The sequence below is a fragment of the Grammomys surdaster genome, unplaced genomic scaffold (genome assembly GCF_004785775.1).
Source record: "Grammomys surdaster isolate TR1022 unplaced genomic scaffold, NIH_TR_1.0 323, whole genome shotgun sequence".
Taxonomy (NCBI): Eukaryota; Metazoa; Chordata; class Mammalia; order Rodentia; family Muridae; genus Grammomys; species Grammomys surdaster.
This window is the reverse complement of record NW_021604742.1, coordinates 243,590-266,835: the sequence shown is the minus strand read 5'-3', so window position 1 is coordinate 266,835 and position 23,246 is coordinate 243,590. Positions and strand designations below refer to the sequence as shown.

At 36.7% G+C, this 23,246-nt stretch overlaps 1 pseudogene and 1 gene segment (V, D, J or C); both read right to left on the bottom strand.

The window, feature by feature from the left end:
- Positions 1-16,753: 16,753 nt before the first annotated feature.
- LOC114629960 lies at positions 16,754-17,236 on the bottom strand. The segment is given in 2 exon segments: positions 16,754-17,070; positions 17,153-17,236. Coding segments are annotated over 2 exon segments (360 nt in total).
- A 2,448-nt stretch (positions 17,237-19,684) lies between these two features.
- Positions 19,685-20,918, bottom strand: LOC114629959 (annotated as a pseudogene).
- Between the last annotated feature and the right edge of the window lie 2,328 nt (positions 20,919-23,246).

Here is a 23,246-nt window from a genome sequence, read left to right as displayed (position 1 = left end):
GATACCTTTGGTGGGATCCACCATCTCATAGGAGAAGAGGAGGGTCAAGAGGAGAAGAGGAGAAGAGGAGGAGAGACTCTGCAGGGGAGTTTTCCAGGGCAGAAGCAATAGGGATGTTAAATGAACAAATAAATACACTAGTGGAAAGAAAGAGATGAAGAGGTTTTGAATTTGAGACGGAGCAAGCAACAGATATAAGAGGAATTCCAGTGAGGCTATGGTTATGTACAGCACTCAGGTATGAAAATCTCAGAAATATTTTAGTTAAAAATTATAAAAATCATGAAGTAAATCTAAGCTCAGATAGAACACTATTCTTAGTGGTCCGTGTTCAGTGTTGCACTGAATTGGACAACCTGGGAATCCATGATTTCTATCCTCTGTCAAAGCTGCAAAGTCAGGGCTGGTGTGGTTTTTATGAACAGAGGGAGGCCTTGTTTGCATTTCCACTTCTGCATTATAAGCTCTGAATTGAAATTATTAGCCATACAAATGTATAGAATAATTGAATAAATGAAACTAAGAACTGGTAAAGAATTAAAGAAATGTGTATTATTTATTGTGCATTTGTAGCACAATTAAATCTCTTTATTGTTTTTGACCACAGATACACCCCTCTCTCTGCTTTATGTGCTGCACAGAGAATATTACAGTATACTTGTAGTGAGAATTTTAGTTTCTTTAAAAACACAAATTTATTGTAAGAATATATTTTTGTGTTAATCCCAGGAGTGGGTTATGGGGATGCTTCAGATTGTTCCCTGCTACTGACTATGTTTTGCCTTGTCTTCCAGAAGAGATATGTATTTGCCAGCTGCAGATAGTTTGTGCATGCATGTGACTTTTGGAATTCTGGAAACTTTTCAGAGAGAACCCTGAGAGGTAGGATCGGTCATTGTTGGTGGAGGATTGTTGGTTGATTTCTATTGTTTTGTGGTTTGTTAAGTATTAATAAGCAAAGAAGGAGCAATAAGAAATTAGATATCTTTTGGGTGAAGATCAAGCTGCCCCAAGAATCTCAACACCCCTAATTAGCAGAAAGTAGACTAAATATAGCATTGCCCTCTCTTGCCTGTATTCTTTATTCTACTCTATCAGTGTTATGAATTTGAAGGGGAAAAAAGAGGGATAGGGGAGGAAAAAAGAAAATAAAACCCATAAAGTAGCCAGTCTAGCTAGATACACTAATAAATTTAGGAAAGGTAACAAAGACTATGAATGTTGAATGCAGATATTAAAATAAATAAATTGGTTTCAAGAATTTAGCTTAGTGTTGATTTATGAAAAATAACTGCTGTGAAACATCGAATTTTGAAAAATAAAGATATGATATGTATCATATATATATAATGCATATATATTATTTTAAAATAACTTTTTAAAATTTGAACTTCTGTGTTTTTTGTTATTTATTTATTTATTGGGGTGTGGATCATGTTTTATGTAACATTTTCATACAGCAGATCAGTGATTTACAACAATTTCAAAAAAATAAAGGAACATGTTTCTGAGCATAAAAAGATGTAGAGAAATTTAGAGCCATCATTCTAGGCCCCTGCTCTGATATACTTCCATCATTTCTACCCTGCTGCCTTCCTAGGAAATGACATTCTGTACTGATATGGGAGGAGACTCACTCAACATGATGTAGGTGAACCTTGGAACTGCCTCTTCATGTAGAAAGATTCTCAGTTCTTAGTTTTCCGACTGAGGAATTCACTCTACATTCCACACTTCCCATACAGCAAATGTGACCTGTGGTCATATAGCCCAGAACAGAATTCTCCATACTAATTAGCAATCTAGAGGCCATGAGGGTTTAGCCAATAAGCTTCCCTCCTACACATGCCTTCCTGCAAAATGTATTTAATGTATGGTCCACCATAAGGAATTGTTATGCATTTACTTTCCAGGATGCACAGTCAATAAAAGATATGAACTGTCTCTTTCGTCAGGAACCACTATGGGAGCATGGAAAATGGCCTTGCCTAAGCCTCCACCAGAAGGCCCCTCTGTGCCCCAGATAACTGCTGTCAAGCTAAGGACAATCACGGATGAGTCAGCCAGAGTTCCCATTCCCCTGGCCCCACGCTTATCAGCCTGCAAGACTCTGACTCTGTTCCAAACTCTTCTTGAATCAACAGTGCATGGATGTCCAGGAGTTTGGGAGTCCCCAGTTCTGGCTTTGTCCAGGGTCTGTGGACCTGTGTTCCTTCATTCTGATGTCTCTTTGCAACTTTCCAGTGGAGACCTGGGAGCTTGGGAACCCCAACTTCTGCCTCCCACATACTAGACTGCATTTTCCCACTACCTGAATGATGTCTCAGTGTTTCCTTAAAGCCTAGCACCCAACAGCAGCTGTACAGGGTAAATGCAGTCAAACATACTCCACACCAGCACTGGGACTTAATATGGACTCATAATAAATGGTCTTCATAATGATAGATAGGGCCTTTGAAACTCATTTCTGATTCTGTATCTTCTAAGGGGAGTGACATAGATTTAGGAATTAACTGCAGTGATTACTGTCACTTCTTGTGTCCCTCATGGCAAGAGTTGTAAATAACATAGGTGATGGTTTTTCTGGGGTTTATATGTGGTTAACTAAGACAATAAAAGTTTGGAGAGTTAGGCAACACCCTCAATGTCCCCTCTCTGCACCTGCTCCTCAGCATCTGCAGAATTAACTTACTTGTTTTTTCTTTTTTGCTGATTCATCACAATGTTTCCGATCATATGAACCTGATGTCGTTTGCTAAGTACTAAATGGAAGAATATACAAACATTGATAACACCTCCTCCAAGGATTAGTGAACATCACAGGTAATGAAGTGGAAAGACTGTAAGAGCCAGAAAGTGGAGATGAGTTCTATGAAGCACTGTATTTGGATTTGACAAGGCCAACACAATCATGAACAAAGGGCCTACCTGCAAAAAAAAATGAAGGCATGAGAAGAAGAACAGCAATGGTTGAGAATGAGAGGGAGATCAGCAGGAGTGCTAGACAGAGAAAAGAGTGCACTAGAGGTGACTAGGGCAACAATAAGTTTTATACCCACACTGAGGTGTTATACAAAAGTCAAAGATTTATCCTACTGTCTTCTATTCTTTATTCTGTTGAACATTGCTTTAGCTGCACATGCATGTACCTCTTAACATGGTGTCTGAATCTGCTATCTGGTGACAATATTTTACCTGTTAACACCATAAAAATTACACTTATTTTATAATATTTGTGTTTTGTATAAATTCCACTTGCTTTCATTTTACAGCTATTTTAATATAAATGCCTAAAACTAATGACACTTGTACAAGTCTCTGGAGTAGTAAGGGTTCTGTCTGTTGTTCACAGATACCCTATGACTCCACAAACCATTAGATACAACAGAAGTAAAACTGTCTGCAGGATAAATCATGTAGATCAAAGATTCAAACAGATCTAATATTTTCTAATGTAAGTGAGGCATTTTTATCTTTTCATGCTGAGGAAAAAGTTACTCAATAATGGATGTGTACAGTTAGTGGTTTACCATGTTGTCTACAATAGTAATTCATGAAAGAATGAAGATATTAAACACATATTTTTTGAAATAAATTCATTCTCACACAAATAAATGTTCAATAAATATATCTCTTTTATTCTGATAATGAGGCAATGAAGGAATAACACGAAATTATTTTCTTCTTTAGTGTGAGGATAGGGTTAATGTAAGAGCCTCTTAGATAGAGCCACCAAAAGAATGACTTCCGCGAAGAAATCTTCAACTGAAGGCAAATAGTTATCAGGGAAAATGGATAACATATCTCATAGATAACTGGTCACTGAACTCTAGAGCTCAGCACTCAGCAGGTGATCCATTTGTTAGTCTCCCTAAAGTGGCACAAGATGGTGGAGCAGAACATGGCAAGTCCTTCATCCACAGAATATTCATATTTTATCTAGCAGACAGGTTTCCAGATTAACCTTGTTATAGTTTATAAGAACCTATGACAACAGAGAGAAGAAAGAATCATAGAAAGTGTGACTGGCCACTTCCCAACAACTTTCCAAAATCACCACAGAAGCTACAGACTAGTCTTTAGATGAGGTTAAGGTAAGTGATTCATACTGCTTTGATCAAACTTTACTGATTTTCCTAGATGTAAGAAAATATAGTGGGATATATATTGATAAGAGTTATACATTAAGTTATTGAATCAGCTAAAAATGAAAATGGGTTAAATCAGTTCTTCATATGCTCAGATTTTAGAAAAGGTAGAAACATTTGAGACCTGTTAGGGTGTACAAGTCACAGAGTAAGTCCTCAACTGCCTCTCCTAATGCAAATTCTACTGACACTTTGCCTTCTCATAAGGAAGAAGCCTCACCAATAGCACAGACCCTTCTCTTTAAATTAATTAATTAATTAATTAAATGACTTTACATTCCAATATCTGTGCCCCTTTTTTCCCATTTCCCCTTCTCACAGTTACTTTTCGCTTCTCCCCTTAGCTTCTCCTCTGATAAGGAGGAGCCCCCTTGATATCATGCCACCCCCATATCAGTCACTGCAGTAATAGATGGATTTTCTCTCACTGAGGCCATTCAAGGGGGTCCAGTTTGAGAAACTGTTGAGGTTTTGTCTATCACTGTGTGTTGTAATGCTAAATACTGGCCCCTGTTGCTCCAGGAACTAGGAGAACCTTATGCACACTGAATCCTGCTATGTGATTTTGGTTCTTAAGTTAAAACTATGAGTTTAATAAAAATACCTGAAGACTATAGCTGAGCAGAATAGAGTAGGTGGGGCTTTGATTCCCAGGCTTGGAATCTGTGGCAGAGACCACTAGTAATGAGAGAGAAAAAGAGGAGAAAAGAAAATGCCATGTTGTAGGTGGATTGTGGAAACATGGTCATGAGCACATGACCTGTTGGAGTAAGAGTAGCTCAAGTGGAGCATGAAAAATGATATTTTGGGATTATTGACAGTGAAGTAGACAAAATAGATTAAAGGGCTGATATCTGCCAAGCTCTTATGCTTTAAGGCTTATAATGGATATAAAAGTTTTGTATTCTTTTATTTGGGAACTGAATGATCATAGATGGGGTGAAAAATCTCCAATTATTTTTTACTACAACATTTGGCAAACTAACATATGGCAAGAAAGTTCTTTAACAAACCAAACTGAGATTTTAGATTTCCAGATTGAAGGCATGCTGTTCCTTTAAGATAGACTCTATTAAGGATCCTAGGAAGTCAGGGAGACATTGTCCCTTTGCAACTTCTGTTTTTCCCCAAAACAAGCAGGGTTTGGGACAAGGTTTAGAATGCATAATGGTTTGATGAGCATGATCCAGAGGTTCATTACCAGGATATTGCTGAGTCTCTGAACCAACTACATGCCAGGTGCCTGAGCCCATGGGCTACATAAGACAGGCTTGAACGTCAGTTCTTTCCAAAGCACTGCCACTGAAGTGTAGCTCTAGAGGCTCTCAACAAACAGCAGCCTAGTCACATGGGTGCTAAATGCCCCTTCTGAACAGTGTGGCCAGGAAAATGTAGTTGCTTGGAGATTAGGCTGCATGCTTCCCACAGACAAGAGTTATAGAAAGCCAACAAAGCCTACATATAAAACATAGGGCTTACACAGGAAGATTAACAGCAACTCATTCAAACTAATATGACGTAGTATGCCATACTGCTCTGAGCATCCAGTCTCTTTAGATGTGGGCTCAGACAGGAGATTTGGATATGACTCACACATAACATATAACCAAGGGCAAAATCTCTGAACCAATGCAATGTGGTTTGGGAATATGCTTATACACTAAATGGAAGAAAAAATGAATGAAATGGAATATTGAAATAGATATTAAATTAAGAGAGGAAAGGGAATGATTAATAAATAAACAGATAATAATCTCAAATGAGGGAGAAAAAATTAATATAAGTTTTTTAAGAGTATATAGATAACAAATAATCTTATGCCTTTGATCTCAGTACTTGGGAGACAAAGGGAGAGACAGATAGGTTCCTTTTGAGTTTGAGGCCAGCCTAATCTACCAAGCAAATTCAAGTCAGCCTAGTCTACACAGAGAAACCCTGTATCCATAAACCTCAACAATAATTGATATAATTGATTTAATTGTTTTAAATTTTTAAAATGAAAATGTTTATATGTTCAATGATTTGACAGAGAAGTAGAAAAATAGTTTAGAAGGTTGATATTTGCCAAACTCTAGTGTTTTAAGGCTTATAATAAATAGATTTTGTTTGTGTGTCTTTTATTGGGAACTAAATTACCTAGATGGGTTAGAAACCCCTAAATACATCAGAGAACTGGATCCATATTGTCCACTGCTAGGAGTTTCAGCTAGACTCAACCCCATAGCCACCTGGAGCCTCCCTCCATCCCAGGGCACTTTCCCTAATCTCCTTACATCTGGTATCCCATACCCCTTCTAGGCCCCTCTCTTCCCAGATACTTTCCTCCATTAACTTCTGTTATCTAATTTATTTCCCCTTATGAGAAGGATACAACTAGGGTCCTTTGGGCTTTCTTTGTCATTTGGCTTCTTTGAGTATGTGGATAATAGCATAGTCATCCTTTGCTTTATGGATAATATCTACTTATAAGTGAGTACACACTCTGCGTGTCCTTTTGGTCTTGTTGCCTCACTCAGGAAAATATTTTCAAGTTCCATCCATTTGCCTACAAAATTCATATTTTCCATGTTTTTAATAGCTGACTATTACTGTTCCATTGTGTACATGTTTCTTTATCCACTCTTTTGTTGAGGAACATCTAGGCAGTTTCCAGTTTCTGGCTATTATGAGTAAAACTGTTAAGAACATAGTTCAAATGCCCATTTGGATGCTGGAGAGTCTTTCGGATAAATGCTCAGGAGTGGTAGAGCTAGGTCTTGAGGTAAAACTATTCCCAATTTTCTGAGAAACCACCAGATGGATTGATAAATAGCTCTACCTGAAGACCAGGCTCTACCTCAAGACCCAGCTATACTGCATACATATCTAATATTTAGATTCTGATGATCTCAGCAGTGTCACTTCTGCAATGAGAATATATTTTCAGCACTTAATTCATTTAGACTGTGTGGTATACATACATTTTTTTTTATTTGAAGAAACATGACATTTTTATTTACAGAGCTTACAGACCCCAGGAACAGCACAAAATTATGTTTGCAGTTTCTTCGCTGGCATTGTTTTCTGTGTGAGCTCTGCTCCACTGCTAATACTGAATGCTCCTATTGTGCCTGATTTCATACTGAAGTCATACTGAAAGATACTCACAGTGATACATGAAGTAACACCTGGTGATGTCATTTCATAAGTTGTTTACCCACAGGCATATACTGCTTTTGTAGATATGCACTGAGATGGTGAATCTGTCTTTCCCAGAATATGCAGAGTGTGTTTCATAAATATTAAATTTATCTTTAATTCAAACAATGAATTCCAAGACTATTCCTGGAGACTGGTGTATTAAATGCATTAGGTCATTAATGAGTGTGAGTCTTAAGGTAACACAGGAAAGTTTTAGGGATGTTCTGGGCTGGACTAAGCCTTGCCTAAACTCTACCAGCTGCACCTCACGATGGACAGCTGCAAACACAAGGAATCCCGTAAGTAAACTGTTGTGAATATCCACTGTCTCTCTCAATCACAAATACTCAACTCACACACTCAGTATATCTTCTTATAAATTAACTTTTAAAACACCAACAAGAGAAGGTTTAGTCCCAACTCTATGGTAGATGTCCTGTGTTCAGGACTGATTACTGAATTGGAAGACCTAGATATTGTCTGTTAATGTAAAGATCAGTCCTGCTTACCAGTGGAACAAAAGAAACTAATGACTCAACTCCCTCATGAGTTTCTCCCCTCCTGAACATTGCATTGTTTATAACCAACCTTAGAATATGCATAATTAGAACAAAAAGATAGACTCAACAAACATTTCCAATGTTGAGGTCTCAGCTCAAAAGGGAGTTATTACAGCTGTATTTTATAAAATACTGCAGAAAACCCTTATACTCTGAAATGTGGATAACCCAGAGGAAATGAAGCATTTCTGAGTTCACATCATTCACCAAAATAAGTTTCAAGGATACAAATAAACAGAAACATTGTCAATGAGTTTGATGCTATTCTTAAGAGCATCACCTTAAAATAAATATTCAGGACCAGTTGAAGCTACTCTAATATGTTTATTCTATGAAACCAGAATCAAGTTGATACCTAAACAATTTAAACAACTACAAAAATGAACTATTTATTTGATGAATAAAATGCAAAAATTTTTTATCAGAATGCTTGTAAATCAAATTCAATATTTCAATATAGAGTCTGTGTATTACAACCAAATAGACTTCTTTCTCTAACATCATGATTGGTTCAACATACATATATCAATCAATATCACATAACAAATAAACAAGTAAAGGTCTGAAATGATATAACTATTTCAAACGATGCTAAAATGTCTCTTGGCAAAGTAGAACATGAATTCTTGAAAAAAGTTCTGAAGTCTTTTGGAATGGATGCAATGTAGCTTACAATTATAAAAACTACGTATAGACAAAATTCTAATGGAGAGCATTTTTTTAAACTGAATTACAAGTCACATATGTACACTCTTCCTTCCATGTCATGGTGTTTGTAGTATTAGTTATAATATTTTGGCAAGAAAATATGTAAAATCTATCAGAAGATGATGGCAATAATTCAAGTTATGACTAATTATAGAGAACAAGATGCTTTCTTTAAAACACCCTATTGTGTCTAATAGAAAACTCTTAGAATTAATAAATACATTGATGTTTCAGAAAATAAGTCCTAGTGAAAATATATAACATGAAAAGCCAATACAATATGTCTTCTCTGCTCCTCTGTTAATAATTTCATACTAATGAACTCCAAAGATAATGGCATGCATGATTTTTTCAGATAAATTGTTCAAATGAATGATGTATATCAAGACAATAGCAAAATTACATAAAAGAACATCAAAAATTGCTGAATAAAGTGACAAAGAAATCAAAGCTTTGAAAACAAATAAAAAGGCTATGAATTGCTGAAGCAAACAAACCAAATTGAGGCTGAGCATAAAAATAATAATAAATAAAAACAAACAAAAAACCCACCCTAAATAGAAGAAATCATCAACAGAATAAATTATGCCAAAAAGCAAGGATCAAGGCTGGAACATATTGTAAAGGTATGAAGTTACACAGCAAAAGCCAATGAGAAAACTTAAAACATGTATGAAGAAGACAACTAAATCTTTTAATAATATACAAAGCACAGGAAGAAGAATACCACAGAAAAGGCATCAAAAATATTTTCAATACAAACATAAAAGAAAAAAATAGATCTGCAGGGGAATACAGAACAAAAAATGGAGTACAGACATGAAATTTTTCCCAAGTTGCATTATAGTAAAATAAAAAAAAAAACTCAGAATAATTGAATAATTTTGAAAATTGTAATGCTGGTTAAGTCAACTATAAAGTCAGATACATTATACTAGAACTTCAATATTCAGCATAAATATTGAAAGTTGGCAGGGACTTTCAAAATACATTCCAAGTTCTAAAGAAACAACTACCAAGCTGCACAATTATACACAAGACAAATTATGTCAGAATAAAAGCAAAAATAAAAACTTTCTACAATAAAAATGACTAAAAGAACTTATGTTCTCTAATCCATCTTCATAAAGAATAATGAATAGTGGAATTTTCAACCTGAAGAGAAAATCCACATTCATGGTCACAGTGAATGAGCAAACAATTAAATAATAGATAAATCAAAATTCTCAATAAAACCCAGCACACACAACAAATTAACAGAAATTATCTTAATACTTCCAAAAATAACATTTTTATTGACTTATGAATCATTAAAAAAATTCAACCTCACATAATGGATTAAAAAAATGATTCATATGGCTGGCCATGCTGCTTTTTAAGCCAGGAATTATTAAAAATTGAGGAGCCAGGTACGGGAGTCTCATTATGAGTTGTAAGTCAGGGAAACTCCAGATATGTTCCCTGGCAATAAATACTCTTGCAATTTTCCTTGGTGACCACCAGAAATACTTCATAAGATCCTACTACTGAAGCCACCACACACCTTGGTTGCAAGATAAAGAGTACCTAACTGGAATTGAGCTCGGAACTTCCTCTTTGCTGAACAGCTTTCATAATGTCAGACAGTGTTATTTAGGATAACAGGGGAAAAGAGGCATCCACAGTCTTACTCAGATGTGAATCCTACAGCTACAATACCAACCATTCAGGCAAGATTTGTATACCAGTGTAACAGTAGTACAACTTAAGGAAGGGAAACCAGTGGGTCTGTAATTGGATTTGAGCTCCCTCAATAATAGAGAATTCATTCCTAGCATTATAAATCTGTTCAAAAGTCCATGACTGAAAAGTTCTTAGACACTGGAGAATTCACTACTGTTGTTTAGCTAAATTAACATGGCCCCAAAATACTTTCTAAATGTTTATTATGTTCAGATCCGTAGACACATTCTAACCCCAGCCTTGATGAAAAAGATTCCCTTTGCAGTGAATGACAGTGAGCACAGTGCTCACAGCTGCTCAGAGTGCTGAGAAAAAGTGCCACTTGAATGCATATTCCAAATCAGGACATTTATACCACCCTCTTCATGGTAGGAAACAAGGGAAAGAGGGGACATAGAGAATATGACAGTTGGAATATAGGGAGATGATATCTTCCAGGCATGACTCTCTCATTTCAATTATGATTTCATAGGTTTGTTGTCCCACACAGGACCTGAACAAGAATGTTTATCACAGTCAATCATGCACCAGGGCAGGGCTCACAGGACCCTTATAAACTGTTAGATACTGATGAATATTAGAAGAAGGACAGTTGTTATGTATCCACTGGTGAGACCACGAAGCTCCAGTGGATATCTCTTAAACTCATGAACCACTAAATGAAAAAGTAAAAGATCACACTACAAAACTCAGAGTCACATAGATTATCCTAGTTAAACTCAGTGGATCCCAAAACAACAACAACAAAAAAGAGGCAAGAATTCAAGAAATGCATCTGTGGAGTACAGGGAGGATGAGACAGCGATGCAGAATGAGGCAAGAGAGTATGGGATGATGTTAATGAACAGAGTTCATCATTTAAGTTAATGAAATTGTCAGAGAATAAATGTAATAAAAGTATTCAAGGGAAAGCCCATGAGGCCTCGGCCCTACACAAATAACTGCAGATAACTGAGAAATGCTGAGATTAGGAGAAGTAGTCTTCTCCAGGGAAAGGCACAATTGATTATACAGTACTAATGGTCATCCCTGAAAACTTACATATGAGTTAACATTGTGTAGATTAATTTAGGAATATGTATGAATATGAAATGATGCAAATATAGTCTAATCTCAAGGAAACGTAAAGAAAAATATAAGGTACAGAATTGTGTTATATTTTGTCCCCCAAGTATGTATGAAAGTGTTAAATGTGGCTCATGTCTAATTTTAGATCATAGCACACTTCTTTCAATGAAAATAAAATAGTAACAATGGTGTAAAAAAATGATTCATTCTTATTTCTGTCCCTGGAAAACAGACTTCACATTCATAGCACTAACACCTTATGGTAGATAGTGTAAAAAACATACACAAGGAAATAAAACTAAGAATCAAATATTGCTTTTATAATATATGAATGGACTGATCTCTATCCAAAACTATTAGAAGACATTAAAAGAGACTGATTCATACTCATTAAAGCAAGAATCTACCAAAAGAACACATGCAGCTTGCATTGGAGCAAATTTGATAAAAGCCAGATCACTATGAATATAAGCATGGATAAAACAAGTGCATTGACTATGGTGAATTCAATACTCTACTGATACACACTTTACCTGGACAAAAGCTAAACAGACATGGATACTTCATTTCATGAAATGAAATGAACCTCAAAGATGTCTTCAACACATACCACAATAAAAACATAAACTTCTACTGGTTGTGGGTAAGTCTCAGAATGATGAGATTTGGAATTGTTTTTTCATAAGAAAAGATAGTCAGGTCCTAGTTTCGCAGCTGAGAAATTCATTCTTTTATGAAATAATGTATCTTCATGCTGACTGAGAAAGACTATGAACTGTGTCATTTCTATTTCTGTAGCTTCCTAAGTAACTGACATATATTTTACAAACTAATTGCAGTTATGTCTATCAGATAATTAGTTCTTCTTAGCAAGTGTTATAACTGACACAGAAGATGGTCTCCTATCCTAACTATATGGTTAACTGAGAGGAAAAAAAATCTGAGTAGAGTTAGGAAATCCTCTAGTTGGCCACAGACATTATTGCTGATGCCAAGAAGTGCTTGCTGTCAGGAACCTGGAGTGGCTCTCTGTTCAGAGGCTCTGCCCAAGCTTTACCAATACAGATGCAGATGCTTGTCACCAACCATCAGACTGAGCAAGGGAACCTCAATGTAGGAGTCAGGGGAAAAACTGATGGAGCTGAAGGAGATTGCAACCCCATAGGAAGAACAACAATATAAACCAACCTGATGTGCCAGAGCTCCCTAGGACTAAACCACCAACCAAAGAGTACACATGGAGGGACCCATGGCTCCAGCTGCATATGTAGAAGAGGATGAGATTATGTTGCCTCAATGGGAAGGGAACAAAGAGGAACACTCCTCCATTACTGGTGATATTGTAAACTGGTAGAACCACTCTGGAAATCAATCTGGAAGTTCCTCAGAAAATTGGAAGTAGATCTACTATAGACCCTACAGTTGATAAACACCTCAGCAATATGAGTGTATATAAAATTAACTCAAAGAAATCAATATTTTTTATTTTTTTATAAAAATGAAAGTCAGACTGAGAAAGAAATTATGTCAACATGTCTCTTTTCAATTGCAACATTAATTTAAAATAGCTAAGCACCTGAAAGACCAGTACAATAAGAATTTCAAAGCAAAGCCTTTAAGAAAGAGATTGAAGAAGATATCAGAAGATTCAAAGATCTCCTATGGTCTTGGATAAGTAGGATTAACATAGTGAAAATGTTATTTTTACCAAAAGCAATCAACAGATTCAATATGATTTCCATCACAATTGCAGCACAATTTTTATAAACCTTGAAAGAGAAATTCTCAACTCAATATGAAAAACCAAAAAACCCAGGATAGCCAAGACAATCCTGAACAATAAAAAAAAAATTCAGGGAAATAACCATCCCTGATCTCAGGCTGTACTACCAAGCAATAGTGATAAAATTTGCATGAAATTGTTATAGATACAGAAACATTGATGAATGGAACCTAATCAAAGACCCAAAAATAAACTCACACAATAATGGACATTTAATATTTGATGAAGAAACCAAAGTGATACAATGGAAAAATGAAAGCATCTTCAACAAATGGTACTGGACTACCTGAATATTCATCTGTAGAAGAATGAGAATACATCTATCCTTACCACCCTTTATGAAACTGAAGTTCAAGTGGATCAAGAACCTCAACATAAAACTGGATTTATTATAACTCTACAAGAGAAATTAGCAAACACCCTTGAACTCATAGTACAAGAAAAAATTTCCTGAACTGAACAACAATGTCTCAGGCTCTGAGATCAATATTTGATAAATGGGACCTATAAAAAACCAAAAGTTCTATATCTCAATATCAGTTGGATACAGTCAATAGACAACAACCCAAACAATCCAATTAAAAATAGTTTGGGTAACTAAACAGAATTCTTTTTTTTTCTTTTTGGTTTTTCGAGACAAGGTTTCTCTGTGTAGCCCTGGCTGTCCTGGAACTCACTCTGTAGACCAGGCTGGCCATGAACTCAGAAATCCACCTGCCTCTGCCTCCCAAGTGCTGGGATTAAAGGTATGTGCCACCACCACCCGGCTCTAAACAGAATTCTTAAGAGAAAGAAATATTGAGTGAGTAAGAAGCACTTAAATAGATGTTCAAAGTCCTTCATTTTCTTGGAAGTGAAATTCAAACCATTGTTGATGTTCTATCTTGCAGCAAATAGAATGGTTAAGAAGAAAAAACTCAAGAGGTAGCACATGCTGGTAAGGATGTAGACCAAAAGGAATACTTCTTCATTTTCTTCATTTCTGATGGGAAAGCCTACCTCTAAAACCACTTTTGATAATAATTTGGTGGTTTCTAAGATGACTGAGAACCTCAAGAACCTTCTTTACCACTTGCCTCTGAGACTATACCCCATAGATATTCCAACATCCCACAAATACACTTTCTCAAGTATGTTCATAGCTACTTCATTTGTAATAGCCAGTAAAGGGAAACAATCTATATGTCCTTCAATTGAAGAATGGACAAAAAATATGTGGTACATCTACATATTGGAATACTATTCAGCTGTTTAAAAACAAGACATCATGAATTTTGCAGGCAAATAGAACTCAAAAATATCATCCTGAGTGAGGGAACCTAGTCCATAAATGATATGTATGGTATATATCCACTTACACGTTGATATTAGCCATAAGATAAAGGTATCATGTGACACTCCACAGACCAAAATATGCTAAAAAAGAAGGAAGGCTCAAGGGAGGAAGCTTGAATCTCATCTAGAAGTGGGAAATAGTCATAAGAGACAAATGGAGAGAGGGGCAACTGGGAGGGAAGGGCTACGGTGATGGGAATGGAAGGTTTAGAATCATATGTCTAGAAGGACAGGAGAGATGTCTTGATGGCTATGAAAATGAATAGAAATATGCAACTTTAGATGGTGATAAGTGGGGTGTACCTACAAGATGAGACAGATACTTGGGATACAGAAAGTGCCCAAGAATCAGTGGGGATGACCTTAACTGTGACTCATTACATTGGTGATTTGGAACCTCAAGAAGCTCCTACTGTAAAGACACAAACCATCCCACAAAACTTTCAACCCCAAATTCACCCATTCTATAAGAAATACTGTCACTAGGGTTGGAGCAGAGACTGAGGGGATAGCCTAACTATAAGAGGTCTAGACTTGATACCTATCTCATGAGCAAGCAACAATATCTTACACTATTAATGATATTCTGTTGTGCTAGCAGACAGAAGCTTGGCATAACTGTCATCTGAGAGATGCTGCTCAGCAGTTGACTCAGGTATATACAGACACCCACAGCCAAACAGTGGATGGAGACTGGGAGTTCTTATAGCAGAATGAGAGGAAGGATTTTGGGCCCTGAATAGGATAGGAACTCCACAGGAAGACCAACAGAGTCAAATAACCTGGATGCTTGGGGATCTCAGAGTCTGAACCTCCAAACAAAGCACTACACAGGCTGGACCTAGGCTTTCCCATTCATTCAGCTTGGTCTTCATATGTGTTCAGAACAACTGAAATTGGGGTTATCCAAAAAGCTGTTGCCTGTATGTAGGTTATGTTCTTCTAACTTGGTTGGCTTGTCTGACCTCAATGAGAGATGAAGTGTCTAGTCTTTCAGAAACTTGAAGATTCAGTGTGTCGGGTGATATGTAGAGGGTGCCCAGATGCTCATATGGGAAGGGGAGGGGGGCAATGGAAAGGGTTATGGAAGGGAGTGACCTGTAGGTGAGAAATCAGTGGGATGTTATACGAATAAGTAAAATAAAAATGAAGAGTTAAGAGTTCAGAGTTTCTCCCCAAGGCATCTTGCTTGGGCCAGTGAATTAAGTTTTATTCTGTCAGGAGTATTGTCCACATAAATCACCCATTCCTGTCACTGGGCCACTCTGCTATCAGCATGATGTCAAATCACCAATGCGTTCATCATCTGCAGATGAGACAGAGATAGAGAGAGAGAGAGAGAGAGACAGAGAGAGAGAGAGAGAGAGAGACAGAGAGAGAGAGACAGAGAGAGAGAGACAGAGAGACAGAGAGACAGAGTGACAGAGAGAGAGAGAGAGAACCTGTACTGGGCAGGCTGCCTGCATATATGTTTTTTTATTGGATTTATCTTAGGGCATTATGTATTTTCTTCTTAATGGGCTTAAAAATTTCATAATGTCGTATTTAAGGTCATTTGCTTGTACTTCAACTGTGTTGGAATATGCTGTGGTTGCTATAATCGGATGGCTGGGCTGCAGGGTTACCATATTGCCCTGGAAGTTGTTAAGATTGTTCTTATAGTGGCCTTTAGTCATTTGGCTATGGGATTATTAGAAATTTAGATGCCAGTTTCTGAGTTTATTCTTGATGAATGAATTGTTTCTTTAGATTTCTGTTTCTGCTCTAGTCTTCTTTTGGAGTGGCCTGTTCTAGTGGCCAGAGTCTTCAGGTCCAATAAGGAACCTCCACTGGGGATTTTGTGACCTGAGTGACCTCTGGGGTACTGTCTCTGCGTTTTAGAGATTCAGAAAAATGCCATGGACACTGTGGTTCTGGATACCAATGTGGCTTCTAGGGTTTTGGTTTTGTTCGTGGAAATTCTAGTAATTATTTGTCTTCCAAAAATCCAGTAGATTTCTGCTGGGTGCCATTGAAGAATTCTGGGTATAACTTAAGGGTATTTATTAGGCTGTGTGCATTATATTAACTGAAGATCTTAGCACTAGTGTGTCTTCCTGTATAGCAGGTGTGTGGTGCCACCGTTTTGGCAAGACTCATTTTTTACCTACTCTAAATTAGATTTCCTTTGCCTGGTGTATACTGCATGCTTCCTGTTGGTGCACAGCTGCTCTACAAGGAGGTTTATGTCTGGACTCACACTGAAGACCTCATACTGTGTTTCTTGCACAGTAATATGTTGCTGTGTCCTCTTTAGTCACAGAGTTCAACTGCAGGAAGAACTGGTTCTTGGATGTGTCTCTAGTGATAGAGATTCGACTTTTGAGAGATGGATTGTAGTTATTGCCACCATTGTAGCTTATGTATCCCATCCACTCCATCTTATTTCCTGGGAACTGCCGTATCCAAGTCCAATCATAACCACTGGTGATGGAGTAGCCAGTGACAGAGCAGGTGAGCGACAGTGTCTGAGAGGGTTTCACAAGGCCAGGACCTGACTCCTGAAGCTGCACCTCAGACAGGATACCTTCAGACAAGAAGAGTCAATTCTGTTAATCACACATTTCAAAAACCCCTCATTCAGACATGTATGAAATGACAACACTCACCAGGAAGGGCTGTTAACAGGAATACAAGACTCAAAGCTCTCATCTTTTAGGCTACACTCCGTTTTCTTCAGAGATCACCCTCCAGTGAGGATATGTGAGCTGTCCCATCTCAGGAGTGTATTTAACTTAGAGCTAGAAGATACATTTGCATGTGGGAGACAGTCTTGCCTTCATAATTTGGGGAAGGTAGATACTGAATGCACTTGGTTATTAATATAAGACCATCAGTGCCTCTGACTTTCTATAGTGTGAGTCTGGAATAAGAAAGCATGAGGACAGTAGGATTCACAGGAAATACATCTATACATGATCCCACCTTCCCATCATACACCAACCTTCCCACAGACACTTTTCTGCTTCTGTATTTTTATGGTCTCATTTCAGTGCCAACCTTCCTTTCATACTTGGGTTCCTGACTTCTTACTTTTTTATTAGTAGCACCACACTTTTCCTAGTTTTAATCTCTCTTCCCACCCATAATATGTGTTACCATCTTTCCAAAATCTTGGTACCCTGTATTATTGTTGATGCACAGATAATCTTGTATATTTCTAGTATATCTCCATAGCTGTATTACAAGAGTGATGTGGGTAAGTCATATGATGTTTGTAATTTTACATTTTGGGAGACAATCAAGACAAAATTTCATATGAACACAAACTGGTTAAACTAATTATCAATTATGTTTCCACATTCACCACTTACTCATCAGCATTTGGCATCATTTGTTTCCTTCATAAATGCTATTGATGTTTGGATTAGATGATATCTTAACCTTATAATTTACATTTTCATGATTGATCAACTTGTTGAGAACTTGAAAAACTATTTAATATTCATTTGTTTTAGGCTCATTTTACATAACACAAAGAAACAAAAAAATTAAAGTATTTCTGCTATCTGCCTGCTGAATCTATTAATTTTTGGCTTTTCAAAGTCTGAGGGTAGAATTCTGTGGGTTGTGCAGACAAATCAGTGAAAAACCTACTGTGCTTTTTCAAAATCTATACTCATTCTATATCATGTATGGAATGCTTTCTCTATCTAATCCATTACAGTCCTTCAGCAAATGATTGATACTGGAACATTTTGCAATGCTCTGTAATCTTTCTGAGGGTTAGAGTAGCATACAAGAAGATTGAGAAACATCACCATGATTCTGTCTTATGGGAATGATTAGAATATTCCTGATCATAGTGTGTTCCTTTAAAATGCCAGGTCAGTAGAATTCTGAAATTATATCTGATTTTGGAAACTATACTGTCTGATGAAGCTCCTATGGTTTACAACGATGGACTGTCTCTACATTACCTTAACAGTAGAATGATAATCTCAGGGTGATGGATCTAGTTATAAAGAGCCTTCACCAATAGATTTTATAAACCCCTTACATACACTTCCATCATTTATCATGGTGTGCATTAGCTCCTCCCTACCAAAAGAGAAATGACAGAATGTTAAAATGATCAAGGAGAAGTAGAATTAACTTCATGAGGGAGACACCATCACTCACAGGAAATCACCCATCTTCACACTGCTTTGACTCCTGAAGGATGAGAAGTGTTTAATGTGTTTTTAAATACCCTAAATAAGTTTTATTACTAAGAACTACTTTGATAATTTTTCTTAATGTGTGTATGAGGCTTTGTGGAAAATGAAGACAATGAAAGCTACTCACAGATTCATGAGAAAAGTGACAGTTGTGGTTATTTCCTTAATTTCAGCAGAAAAGGCAACATTTTTGCAGTCAGCTTTCACATACTTGTAAATATTCACTTTATTCCTGAGAACCCTTGTGACACACTGTGCCTAATTTTTTTCCACTTTTGTATTCCTTCAGTTCTCCTTGGTTATGTTAGCATGGTGCAATGGGAACACCTGTTTAATCACATAACTAAAGGAGTGCCAACACCATGTGAGTCAGTGAGTGATGCATTTCTTGCAGCCTGGGGAGCTAAGCTGTCACATGCAGCACAAGTATGTAAAAACAGCAAGTCTCTTATTTTATCCCAGAGTAAGAACATACTGTTAGTCATTGCAGAGAAGAATGTGTACATCTCTGATGAGAACAATGCCCTATCACTACAGGATGCCCTGTTGCTTTCATGCATACAGGGAGAGTATATCCCTCTTGTAAACCTGATGAATCTCTGTCAGAAAGGAATGGCAGAATGCAAACAAGTTGACTTTGGAATTTAACATTAGTTACATTATATTAAATAATAGTATTTCCGAACAAATATTCTGAGCATAACATAACCTGGGATGTATTTTTCAGCCCTACACTGAAGGTCTCATAATGCATAAAGGACTGGATTCTCACAGGTGTTTCTCGAATCCATGGCATGGGTATCAGTCATCACAGAAATTTAATAATCCCTCACCCCAACTTTATTTAAAACTAAATGAGATCCTGGTGCCCACAGGGGAGTCACATCTGCCTTGTTAATGCTCTGCATTTTTTTCTGAACAGAATTCATCCTGTATTTAAATATTTCCATACAGATTAAAGATGAATTTATTTAAAACCATTCAGACAGTGTATTTTTGCCATTCACATTCATACTCCACATTTATTGATCTGCAGTTCCCTGTGTGCCAGTGCCCCCTGCTGGCCATGAGCACCTTGTGGAGAGTTTTGTGCCAGAGTTCACAGTTTACATTCCTCCCCATTTCTCTCTCACAGTTATACATGGCAGTGTCCTCATTTCTCAGACTTTCATGTATAGATACAATAAGTTCTTAGAATTGTCTCTGGAAATGGCAAATTGTCCTTCACAAACTCTGCATAGTTTTTAAACTCTTGTCATATTTTATACCTGCTAATGACTTGTGCCTCTTCCCTGAGCCTTGGCAAATACAATGCATCCAGTAATCACTGAAGGTAAATACAGAGACTTCAGAAGAGTGTTTAAGAGACAGTTGAGGCTTTAACAAGCTTGCTTCAGATTCTACCAGCTGTACCTCACCATGTATCCTTAAAACAGAGAAAATCCTAGTCAGAAAATTGTCACATATATCTACTGTACCACTGAGACATGTTCTCTTACACAAAGGGAGTCTTTTCTCTGTGCATTACCTTTTAAAAGAGAAACAAGGAAACCCAATCTAATGTGATGGGAAACCTTTTGATTTCATTTAATTTCAGTTAATGGAAACATGAATATATATTTTATTTGAAGCAAATATTCTTGACATCAGATGACTACACATTTTAAATCTCACATTCTAAGCATCCAAACACATGGAACTTGGTGTAACTAGCAACACAGTCACAGATGTGAACACATATATTGTCCTGAACTTATCCACAATACATGAGATTAAATCTCCTTCTGACCTTAAATTTCGTTGCTGTGATGAGAGATTCTGTGCTACACGTTTTTTGGTTCACATATCTGTTTTCATAAAAATTACTGTTGTTCTTTCAACTGCTTTTGGAAGGATTGTAGTTAGTGCTACCACTGTAGCTTAAGTACCCTATCCACTCCAGTTTATTTCCTGGAATCTGCCGGATCAAGTGCCAGTAAGAATAACCATTGGCTATGAAGTAGCCAGTGACAGAACAGCTGATGGACAGTGACTAAAAGGGTTTCACTAGGCCAGGTCCTGATTTCTGAAGGTGAACCTGGGACAGATACCTTCAGACAAGAAGGGTCAATTCTGTCAATCACACATTTTACAAACTCCTCCTGAACACATGTATGAAATGGCAACACTCACCAGCAAGGGCTGTCAACAGGTACAGAAGAGTCAATACTCTCATTTTTTAGGTTATACCCCTTTTCTTTAGGGATCAACCTCCAGTAAGAAAGATGTAACCTCCTACAACCCAGAAAGTTATTTAACTTAAAGATAGAAGATTCATTTGCATGTAGGGAGATAGCTTTGCCTTCATAATTGGGAAAGGTGAATACTAACTGCACGTGGTTATTAAAATAAGACCATCACTGTCTCTGGCTTCCTATAGTGTTATTCGAGAATGAGAAAGGACTAAGACTGTAGGAATCACAAAAACAAACAAATAAAACTTCTAGACATGATCCTACCTTCCCTTTCTAGACCAACCTCCCCACAGATACCTCTTCTGCTCCTGTGTTTTTTAATTCTCAAGACAATACCAAAGCTTCTTTTCACACTTGAGTTCCTGAGTTCTTGCTTCTTTTTAATAAATTCATACTATTCCTAGTTTTCTTATCTTTTCCTACCAGTAACATGTGTTTTCATCTTTCCTAAAACTTGGCACACTCTTTTATTCAACAGGGTCCATACCTGCCTCTTGTTCCATCTACACTGTAGTCAGTACAAAAAGAACATACTGAAAGAAGAAGTTTCACACTCTGCATCCCTAGAATATTATTCAGAGACCCTATTTATTCTTCATATTCTCCTGAATCAAAGCCTATCCAATTTACATGTGAGAATTCTATGTGAACAGGTGTGTTATTGATACCAGCAAAAATGCCTGAAGACTAAAATCCTAAGGATAATTTTGTTCTTCCATGGGCCACTTTACAGTCTGAGGGTCCTCTTCGATTTTGCCACAAATGTAAAATGTATACCCAAAGTATAATTTGCCTCTTTTTCTTCATCTTCTAATAATATTCACCTGACATCAAGCCTTTTAAATTTTGAATATAGAATTTGTGTATAATATACACTTATCATAGTATTGTATTCTTATATAAATCCAAGTTACTCTACAACTTCCCTCCCATCCATATGCACCATTTAACTTTCTCATTAGAAAACAAACAGGCTTATAATGAAAAATAATTAAATAAAAACAGATAAAGTAAAACATGACACATCAAAAAGGACAAAACAAAGAGAAAGAGTCCAATAAAAGCACAATGAACAAATGTAGAGGCAGAGACTAGTGCATTCTCACACTCAAAAATACCATGAAAACAGAAAAATCTGAAGCCACAATACACATAAGAAAGAGAATATTTGATAAAATCATATAAATGAATAAACGATAGATAAATGATCAATTCCTAAGAATTGTTTGCAACAACTGACTTTTATTTCAAATGGGTAGTTACTCCTGGACATGCAGCCTACACTTAAGAGTAATTGTTTTCCCCAGTTAGATTCCATTAGAAAAAACTAATTATTAATTTTCAAGTGACTATCAGTTGGATATACATCTGGGTTAGTGATGGGAACATGAGTCCATTTCTTCTTTCAAAAGAGACTATTTTGCTGAATGCACAGGAGTGATGTAGGTAGGTAACATGTCAATTTTTATGGTTAGCTTTTGAGAGAGCTTCCAGACAAAATTTTATTGGGACTACAACAGGTTAAACCAACCATCCAATATGTTTCCCCTTTCCCCAATTTCTCATCAGCATTCAGTGTTATTTGTTACCATGATAAACATCATCATTGCTTGGATTAGATGAAATCTCAAACTAAATTTTTTATTTATGTTTTCTTGATAGATCAAGATGTTGAAAACTTCAAGTGTTTAGTATTCACTTGTTTCATAATTGTTTCTTTTTCATTACAAAATGAAGCCAAACATTTTACAAAGCATTGCTGCTATCTGTTTATAGAATCACTTCATTTTGGCCTTTCAAATGTGAGGGTAGAATTCTGGATGTTGAGTTTACAAATCAATGAATAACCCACTGTTTCTTTTTACTATCTATTCCCACTCTACATTATGTATGGAATTCTCTCTCTGTCTGATCCCTTTAAGTCCTGTCAGCTCATGATTGTCTGCTGGATCATTTTGCTCTGCTCTGTAATTTTTCTGAGGGTCTGAGTAGCATAGAGACAGATATAGGAACATCACAATGACTTATAAGATATCTGATTTTGGAATAGATACTGCCTGATGATGCTCCTATGATTTAATTCAGTGGACTGTATTTATATTCCCTTAACCACAGAAAGATTATCTTCTGGGAGACAGATTATATAGCATCTATGTTAATACATTTTTTAATCCCCATGCATACAATTTTAACATTTATCATGATGTGAATGAGCTCCTCTCTACTACAATAAAAGAATTGAATGAAAAGTTGAACTGGGATTAACTACAGAAGGAGACACCAAAGATCACAGGAATATACCCATCTTT